Raw genomic sequence first — 10,047 nt, 5'->3', positions numbered from 1 at the left:
GCTCCCAAACCTTGCCTTACACATTCATCTCTGGAGTCAATTTCCAAGGATATTTGGAGAGAACTGACACGGACTTGGGAGACTGGGTCGTGCACAAAATAGGGCTCAGCCCAGCACCAGGTCTGCGTGCCCAGCTGCTCCTTGGGGGAGTCCAAAAGATGCCAGTGGGGCCATTGGATGTTGGAGACTGTTTGCCCAATATCCAGGGCCAGATCATAGGACAAAGCCAGAGTAGTCCCACTCCCAGAGGGGAACATTTGGGTTTTGCAGAGTCAGGTGGTCAGGCTCCACGATGGCCATCCCAAGATCACAACCCTATACCCTGGAAGGCAGGCAGGAGAAGCTCTGTGAGAGTCCCTGGGAAGGCCTGTGCCTTGACTTCATTCCTCTTTACTTAATAATTTATTAACTCATTCAACATGTGTGTGTTGACCCTCCACTATGGCCAAGTTCAGATCAGAGTGAGAATAAGAGCACCAAGCATCAAGCAGCCCATGTTTCCTTCTAGAACATGGTCCAACCTTGCCTGTGTCAGGCTGCAATCCCACCTACTCAGGGTGGGCCCCTCTCCTCCGCCTTCCAGAAGCTCTAAAGCAGCAGCCACAACCACTTCCTCTGAGCTACTCCAGTATGGATGTGAAAACTCCGTTTCTCCTATTTCTCAGGATGACCACCAAGAGGGAGCAATGGTGAAAGTGAGGGCAGTGTTGTCCCAGGAGGGAGTCTCCAAAGAGGACACAATCATGAGGGACCAGCCTTCCCACTCACCCAGCACCATTCTCCCCTGCCCCACCCTGCCTTCCCAGACAGCCAACTTCCTGGGCGCTGCCTTGGCAGCCAACTTCCTGGGCACCCATTAACTCAGGCTGGGCTAGACAATGAATTGGCAGAGGACTCCTTCCTACACATCACCCCCTCTAAGTCCTGCCATCTCTCTCCAGCGATGCGCATGTTGGTGCCCTGGGGTGATGGACCAGTAGGTGTCCGACCTCCATGTTCATTTAATGCACTGAATAAAACATTACTCACAGATTAACTGAGCAGTTTTAAGCGAACAACCATTTTCATCCGTTTTAAATTTTCATGGGTACTTTTCTGAAGAACAAGTACATTGTTAATAATTGAGGGGATTGAGACCTTGTTAAACTCGCTGTATTTTAATAAGGTCCTACTGTGCCCCCACCATTTTTATTTAAAGTAGCTTTTCCCCAAAAGTTGTTTCCTTTGAGAAGAGTCCAGTGGGGCAGGTAGGAGGTATCTTGGAGTCTGGCAGGAGCCCTGGGGAGCTGGTTCAGGATGAAATCAGGGAGGCTGTGGGGTCAGCACGAGGGGTGGGGAGAGGGGACCAGAGCAGACCACAGGGACCAACACCAGCTGGAACCAGGGTACAGGATGGGAATCTGGGCTGCAACAGGGCAGTGGTTGGGTGTCTAATCCCTAGAAAGAGAACCAAGCCTGGGGCTGAAAGAGGGATGGGGGAGGGAGCTGGAACATCTGAGCAGGGAGGTGGAGGTGGGAAGGAGGGTGGGCACTACATTCCTCACCTTGGCACCCCGGAGAACCTTGCTGCAGAAGCTCTGCCCCTCTGAGCTGCACATCCAAACAAGCAGAATCTACACCACGTGCTCGGCATCTGGCACTGTCCTCAGTCCAGGACACCTTTCATCTCACTCAGACCTCATGAAAACCCCCTAAAGCAGTACCCAAAGTATCCCCATTTTATGGATAAGGAAAAAAAATAAGGCACAGACAGGTAAAAGCAATTTGCTTAAAGTTATCCATCTAATTAGCAACGCCATCAAGATTGAGACATAGTGCTGCTGGTCTAGAAAATTCTTTAAACCTCTTTGCAATTCTAGGAAGATGACTTGTCAAAATCCTGCCCAGCTATAGTTCTATGATTTCTGTTTCTAGGGAAAGGCAGTCCTCAGGGGTAACCTTCCACATCCTGTCTCTCCTGGGCACTCCTTCTGCCTCTTCTGCCCCCGGGGTACCTACCAGGTGGACCCCACTGGCACCTACCAGGCTCCAGTCTTGCTCTCTGGGCCTGGTCTGCTTCCTTCAGTCCCATGGCCACAGGTCCATGTGATCTGCGGGTGGTGGCCTCTAACCAGCCTGCAGGGCATAGAGATGCCTTGCAGGGAGGGCACTGGCTTGGGAGTGGGGAGGTGGGGAGCTGAGAGGGATTGGTTTGCATGGCACAGTTTTGGCCTGGACTGAAAGCCACTCGAGTGAGTGATTTCATGCAACAAGCTGTTAGAACATGCTGTGAGGGGAGCTTAAAACAGCTCTCCATTAAAGCCTTACTCTACTGGAAAAAGCAGCTTTTCATATTGATAGGCAGGAAAGCAAGAGCTCCAGGGCTGGATGAGGTCCCTAAAGCCTTCCCGGTCTGGGAGGGCAGAGTCAGGGGGGCCAGCAAACTCAGGCAAGCAGCGGGGAGGTTGTGGGGTCTAGGCAAGGGGCTCTTGTCCTGATACCCTGGAGCAGAGCAGTTGCCCCAGGCTGGTGCTGGGGACCTTGCCCGTGCCCAGTGCATCGTCTGTCATTTGTGGAAAGTCGATCAGCATATGGGACCTTCTTAAGACACCAGGAACCCTCTTCTCAACCTGAACAAAGTTCCCAACCCAGCAAACTCTCCCTGGAGAACCTAACGGCAGCCTGGCTCACATTCATAAGTTGACACAAAATTTTTCATCGCTCTGTTCATATTGTCTCCCAATTGGACTAGAAGACAGAGGACACAGTAGGTCTTCAATAAATATTGTTGAATGAGTAAGTGTGTCTGTGTACAGCAACTCACAGGCGCACACACACGCACACCCATGCTGTGTGTGTGGCAGGCAGGGCACTGTCACAGGCGCCCACACACCCACACTGCACAGCCAAGGGCACTCATGCACCCACTGTGAGCTCCTTCCTCCTCTCCTCCAGAGAAGGAGGAGATGTTGCCCACAGGCAACCTGGCTTCTCCAAAAGTGCGTCCATGCTGTCCTGCTGTTTTCCTGCGTCCGCTGACTGGGTGAGCTGTGGAGATGATCTGTGGGGAGCTGACGGCCAGCTGTGAACCGACAACCCAGACCACAAGGCCGTCAGGGGCCAACAGTAATGGAATCTCCTCCGGCTGGGGGCCTGGCTTAGCCAGTCAGGTCAGTGCCAGGCCCGCGGGGCATATAGTTCTCCAGGGGCCTTCTCAGTGGGAGAGACTTGGACACAACTCCTGGAATGGAGTTCATGGTGGCTTGAAACACCAGGGCTCAGAGCCCAGCCCAGGAAGTGCAGCAAAGCATGAGGGCTGCTTATCCCCCTCCCCCACTGCCAGAGGCAGCCCTGCCTGGAGCCCCCACTTGGCCAGAGCCTTATTGGGCTTTAGTCAGGGCCCTGGCACATCCACCAGCCCTACCCAGTTCCCATCAGAATTTGAATTTCATCAGTGTTCCCAGCTGCAGGATACCTGTGCAGAGATCCATTCAGGCCGAGGCCACCGACTGTGGGTGCCAGGTGTCCAGGCCAGGGGGCTTGCTCTGGGAGTTGACGCTATGAAACCCATGCTGCCTAGGACTGTTGCTCCTTCCCTCCCCAAGACAATTGAGTTCCCTTCTGGGTAAATGAAGAGGATGGAATAATACACCTTCTGCTGGACTCTGCAAAAATGAGGTCAAGTATAGAATACCAGCAGGGGAGAGTTCTTTGCCAACTGAAGTGAGAGCAAAGCAGAGATTTCTCCCTCCCACCCCCCACAACAGTCCATTTCAGTTACCCCCCACACACACACATACATAGTGTCCAGGGCCAGGCCCATGCAAGGGGAGGGGAGTGAGGATGAAACTGACCTTTTGCCTCTGCAGTCGATTTGCTCACAGCTTCACCCTTTAAACCCATCCTTCACACAGATACAAAGACAAAAAAATTTTTAATTTTATATATTTTTACATCATTTTTCATTTTTGCACAATGTATGCATTTTCATCTTGATTATAGTCCCCATACAATTCGTACCCCCTTATTTTGTCTCTAATCTCTCCTCCCCCCCCCCATAGAGTGTCTCTGGTTTACAGTTGCTTGTTGATTTTGATTTTACTTTATTATAATTAGTCTTTTTCCTGGTCCCTTATTTAGGTTTTCTGAATTCCTGCTATGAGTGAGGCCATCTGGTATTTTTATTTTTCTTTCTGGCTTATTTCACTGAGCATGATCCCTTCCAGCTCTATCCATGTTGCTGCAAATTGCATGAGTTTATCTTTCTTGATTGCTGAGTAATATTCCATTGCATGCAAACTGGTCCAACCACTATGGAGAACTGTGTGGAGATTCCTCAATCTGCTAAAGATGGAGCTTCCATATGATCCAGCAATTCCACTTCTAGGTATTTACCCAAAGGACACAGAAATATTAATCCAAAAGGGCACCTGCACCCCTATGTTTATAGCAGCACTGTTTATAATAGGTAAGCTGTGGAAAAAACACAATTGCCCAAAAATAGATGACTGGATCAAGACAACTTTTTGAAAGCAGAGTTTGTATCTCCCTAAACCCTTCCAGTGGCTCCTCAATAAAACCCAAACTCTGCTTCCTCCAGTGGGGAGACCCCAAAGCCCAGAACCTACTCTTCTCTCACCCCATCACCTTGCCAGCCAAGTATACCAGGGCCACCCCGGCTTCCCTCCTCCTCCTTGCCCAAGCTCACTTCCACCTGAGCCTCTGCACTGGCTCCTCCTTCCCAACATTCCCAGTCTGGTTCTTTGCCAAGCAGATGGGGGCTAAGAGCACCCTGGTCTCTACTTACAGCTGATTCATGAAGCACCTTGAGCTAATCTGGACAGCCTCAGAGAACCAGGGCCCCTAACACCTGCTAATATGTTGTGTGATAAATGATGACCACCTCTTTCCTGGGCTTTATTCATTTCTGCACTTTGCCATCTCCACAGATTCATAATTTTTCTGACATAATTTTAATGGAAGGCCCTCAATACATGCTAGTCTGGTGCAGGAGTGTAGCACTCTGCACAAGTGCTGAGATGAGGAACGGGCTTTTATTTGGGGAGCAAACTGTGGAAGGACACCCCAGCTTGAAAATCCTTGACTCAGCACACACCCTTGCTGGACAGAAATGTTTTACCATCTTCCCCAGACACCCCTCCCTTCTCTGCAAATTTGCAGGCCCTGAAATTTAGAGGAGAAACTCTCCTTCCCAGAAATAATCTCAGGTGGATTCACTCCTCGTTGACATTATGTCCTGCCTATAAGGATGAGGCATCATTATCCTTATTTCATACATGAGAAAACCAAGACTCAGATCAGTTCATGAGTAAATCCAAGGTCTTCCAGGAAGGAACCCTGAGAGCCAGATCTGAAGGGCCCTGACGACCTCAGGCCATGTTCTTCCTGCTACACCAGGCTATCCCATGACTTCTCTCTATCTCCCAGACTCCCCTCCTGCTCCATGTCACCCTCTGAAGGCTTTGGAGACCACAGGTGGATTCGCCTCCCGCCCTCTCGGCTCTGTCCTGGGTTTCCGTCCATAGTTGTCACAGCCTTTTCCTTTATAAATGAATTAATTTCCTTTCGTTATTTAAAGGTGGAGTTTATTCCATCACAGATGGAGCTCTGAGATGGCAGGTTCTGTTTTCTAAACATAGTCTCTCCCCTAGACTAAGAGAAGAAACAGAACTAGGCACGGCAGGCAGTGAGTGGAATAACACCAGGGACTGTCCTTTGTGGAGTGAGAAGTGCTGCCTCAGCTCTGCTCCCTCCTCTGCGAGAGCATCTTTGTTGGTCTCATCCTCAGGGCTCCCAGGACGTACAGCCCAGGGCTCCACCCCGGTCAGTTCAAAACCTACATCGGAGCTGCGGGGTGGAGGCGGCGGAGAGGCCTGCGGCGGCAGGGAGCGGGCGGCGGAGCCTAGCCGGCCGGAGCGGACTTTGCAGGCCAGCGCGGCGAGCAGCAAACACGTCGGTGTTTGGGAAGCTCTTTGGGGCGGGAGGGGTAAGGCGGGCAAGGGCGGCCCGACCCCCCAAGAGGCCATCCAGCGGCTGCGGGACACGGAGGAGATGCTAAGTAAGAAGCAGGAATTCCTCGAGAAGAAAATCGAGCAGGAGCTGACGGCCGCCGCCAAGAAGCACAGCACCAAAAACAAGCGCGCTGCCCTCCAGGCACCGAAGCGCAAGAAGAGGTACGAAAAGCAGCTGGCACAGATCGATGGTACACTCTCAACAATTGAGTTCCAGCGAGAGGCCCTAGAGAACGCTAATACCAACACTGAGGTGCTCAAGAACATGGGCTATGCCGCCAAAGCCATGAAGGCTGCCCACGACAACATGGACATCGATAAAGTTGATGAGTTAATGCAGGATATTGCTGACCAGCAAGAACTGGCAGAAGAGATTTCAACAGCTATTTCAAAGCCTGTTGGGTTTGGAGAAGAGTTTGATGAGGATGAGCTCATGGCAGAATTAGAAGAACTAGAACAGGAGGAACTAGACAAGAATTTGTTGGAAATCAGTGGACCCGAAACAGTCCCTCTACCAAATGTTCCTTCTATAACCCTTCCATCAAAACCCACCAAGAAGAAGGAAGAGGAAGATGATGACATGAAGGAATTGGAGACCTGGGCTGGGTCCATGTAACTGGCCCAGTGCAGGCTGGGCCAGACAGACTCTGGTGGCCTGCGCAGCAGGCGTGCGTGTGCGTGTGCAGGGCAGGCAGGACGTGGTGCAGGCAGGTTCCATCGCTCTTGAATCTCCCTCCAAAGCAGTACGGCCACATCGCTGCTCACTCTCTGCATAGCATGGTCTGCACCTAGCGGGATGGTTTGGGGGGAGGGGGGCGGGCGGGGTGGGAGGTGCCTGCTGTTTATAATGTTGAATTTCTGTAAAATAAACTGTATTTGCAAATCCAAAAAAAAAAAAAAAACAAAACAAAACCTACATCAGCCCTACAATTCCTGGTCGGGGGACAGGCGGCTCCGACTCTGTTGGGGCACATCCTCTCACATTTCTTTTCTTACAAACATCAATATATAGCTTGTGTTGACTCTAATGGAGATGAAACTACTAGAATCAAGGTTTTTTTTCCACACGGAGTTGAGCTATTCTCTACATTCGCTGTACAAAGTAACATGGGCCAGAAAAGCCTGGTCTTAGGGATCCAGAGACTGAATTCCAAGTTGCTCCAGAATTATAAAACATGGGCCTGGTTAGTCAAACCTAACCAGAGTCCCCACCTCAGCCTGGAAGGGAGGAGAATGCTTAGGGTTTGGCAGTTTCTCTGCTGTGACTGGTGTTGGCAGGAGGGAGGTTGACAAACTCACAAGACAGGCGGGTGGCACCTGACATTTCCAGGATTCGTCAACATGGGGAGAGCACGCGTGCTTCATTAATCCCAGCAAAGGGCAGCTCTGCCCTGGCAGCCTCTCACTTCTCAGCTTCCCCTTGTGTCTTCACACTCCAAAGTTCCATTACCATTAACAGCTCTGCAAATTGCTCCATCAGCAAAATGCCCAGAAAGTTAATAAACAGCTCCACGAGCAAGTAAAGGACTCATCCCTCGGTCTCCTAATGAAAGATGCAACTCCCTGGCATTGCTGCAGCCAGGGAGAAGATTTATCCAGATGCCCAGGAGCTTGCCCATCTCAATAGGCCAGCTGTGAGCTCAATAAATTTGGAGCTAGAAGTTTTATTCCAGGCTCTGGTGCTTGCAAGCTATAGGATAAGACTCACCCTCTCCCTGAGCTTTGAAACTCAATCCATTGGGTCTCAGTTTCCTCATCAGTAAAATGGGAACAATAATAGTGTTTACACTTCACAGGGCTGTTACAAGGATCAAATAAGATGACCTATGGAAAGTAACTAGCAAACTGATGGCAAAAATATAATGACTTAAAAGTAAGATAGCTGTCGCCCTGCTCTCTGTCACATGGCCACAATTATATCAACTCAGCCTATGTCGTGGATATAGTGAGACTCTAGATAGTGTGCTGAAGGCACTGAAAGTACAACTGTGAGAAACTGCCACTATTATTATTATTCTGGATTCTGTCTTTCTTGTCCCTCAGGTTTAAAAGACCCTCCTTCCCAAACACCCCCTCCATGTGTCTGTGCTCCCTGCCTTTTGTTCCCATCTCAGAAGGATGACTCCTTTCATTCTATTCTCAAATCCTGGAAGCCCCAATGCCCACTGGATGCCCCTGACCCCTTCCATAGCGATGTTTTCCTGGGTGCAGGGAAGGGGACACCAGAGAGCGGAACATTTTGAAAAAGACCCATAAACCAGTTGTGTCCTGGTCACTCTGGGCCTAGGTGGCCTCTGGGGTGAGAGGAGGCTGGGCCACCTGGAGGCCAGGGGAATAGGCAGGACCATGCCATCAGCTTACACCTCCCCCAATGTAAGGCAGCGGGACAGGGATTCACCATCACAAGAGGCAGAGAGAAATTTGACTGAGTCTCAAAATAAATAAATAACTAAATAAAAACCTATGAACTCTCAGGTCGACTTGTTCAGTCTATATTTTGGAGATGGTTCCTTCTGTCAGATGCATCTTAGGGGGGGACTAAGTCAGTGTGGAATTAATTTTCAGAGCCTGGCTGTTGACAGAGAATGTGATGAGATGAGAGATATAAATTGACACCCTTTGCAATTGAAGATGCTGTCACTATGCAGATGCTGTGCTGGGTCGAGGAAGAGGACAAGGAGGAAAGTGGCTGGCTGCTGGATGGGCTCCGATTTGTTTAAAAAGATTTCAGATGCCCCCTCATATAAGTGGCCCTTAGCCACTTTGTTGGGTAATGTAAAAGTCAGCAGCAACAGTTCTGGAGTGGCCTGAGCTCACCTGGCACTTCCTGGCTGTGTGGGTTTGGGCAAGTTACTTGACCACTCTGATCACCAATTTCTTCACCAGTAAAGTTAATATAATAGTAATGCCTACTTCATAAGATTGTTGGCAGGGCTACTTATGGATACAAAATATCCCAACTAAAACGTCAATCCCAGCAGAGCAATTAATTAGCCTACAAAACAAACCATCACAGGAGGAAAATTCCATTTTGGTTTCTTAATTGAATGACTCTACCTTTATACTCTGTCACGCTCCTTATGTGGGATCCATTGTCAAGCTAAGGTCCCCCACGGTCACAGTTGCTACTGTTTTAGCAAACAGCAGTGTGTGAGGAGGCCTTCAGAGGAAGAAGAGGGGAGCCCTCTGCTATACCACTCTTTTCAAAACCCCTCAGGTGCATCTCCTCCACCCCTCTCCTGTATTTCATTGACCATCATCCGGTCCCATGCTCTTGCTTACCCTTTCATAAACCAATGAATGATTATTAGGGAAACTTGACCACGAATCCTTGCCCCAACAGAAAGTCAGTTTCGGGGCCTCCCTGGTGGCCTAGTAAGTCTAAGTGCTGTCACCACTATGGCCTGAGTTCCATCCCCAGCCAGGTTGCTAACCCACATGGCACAGCAGACCTCTCCTATCTCGCCTGCTGCTCCCTTAGCAGTGTATTTCACTAAATCCACCTGTTCTGCTCCCCATTCTGTCTCTGGTGAATCCTCTCACCACCACCACTCTCTGCCCCACCCACCACCCCACACCTCTGGCCTCCGCCCCAGCTCTATTACTAAATAAATAAATCTTTACAAAAAAGAAAAAGAAGAAAGTCAGCTTCCCTGAAACACATGAGGACGTGGGCCCAAACCAGGAAGAGGGCAATGAGGCTGTGCCGGGAGTCCTGTGTGGGCTGCAGGGGTGGGGGTGCTCTGCACAGTGCCAGACAATTCCAGGTCAGCCTGTGAAAGTTCGTGCCTGAACTGTAGCTCAGTGAAGAGGATTGACAGGTGTGGGTAGAGGGGAGGGCCTGGTTCAAGCCTCCCAGCAGTCTCTTCTAGATAACACACTGCCTTGTATAAGCACATTTACTTATCATGAAGCAAAATATTAAAAAGTACTATTTCCTGTTTATGACATTTATTTCTAAAACCAAATCAAGGCTGTTAACTGAAATACAATGAAAGAAATCTACACTAATATCAGATAGAGTGTAAATTTATTA

The 10,047-nt window shown here is 49.8% G+C and overlaps 1 protein-coding gene across 1 annotated transcript; it reads left to right on the top strand.

Annotated features, from left to right (window-relative positions):
* The first annotated feature begins 943 nt into the window (after positions 1 to 943).
* Positions 944 to 6,801, top strand: LOC119242130 (charged multivesicular body protein 4b-like). Its single transcript, XM_037507906.2, is given in 3 exon segments — positions 944 to 976; positions 5,789 to 5,981; positions 5,984 to 6,801. Coding segments are annotated over 3 exon segments (870 nt in total). The 3' UTR covers positions 6,628 to 6,801.
* The last annotated feature ends 3,246 nt before the right edge of the window (positions 6,802 to 10,047 follow it).

This window comes from Talpa occidentalis, unplaced genomic scaffold, assembly GCF_014898055.3.
Source record: "Talpa occidentalis isolate TD23 unplaced genomic scaffold, MPIMG_talOcc4v2.1 talOcc4.12, whole genome shotgun sequence".
NCBI classification, from domain to species: Eukaryota; Metazoa; Chordata; class Mammalia; order Eulipotyphla; family Talpidae; genus Talpa; species Talpa occidentalis.
Note: the sequence above shows the minus strand (reverse complement) of the source record. Positions and strands in the feature narration are given on the sequence as shown.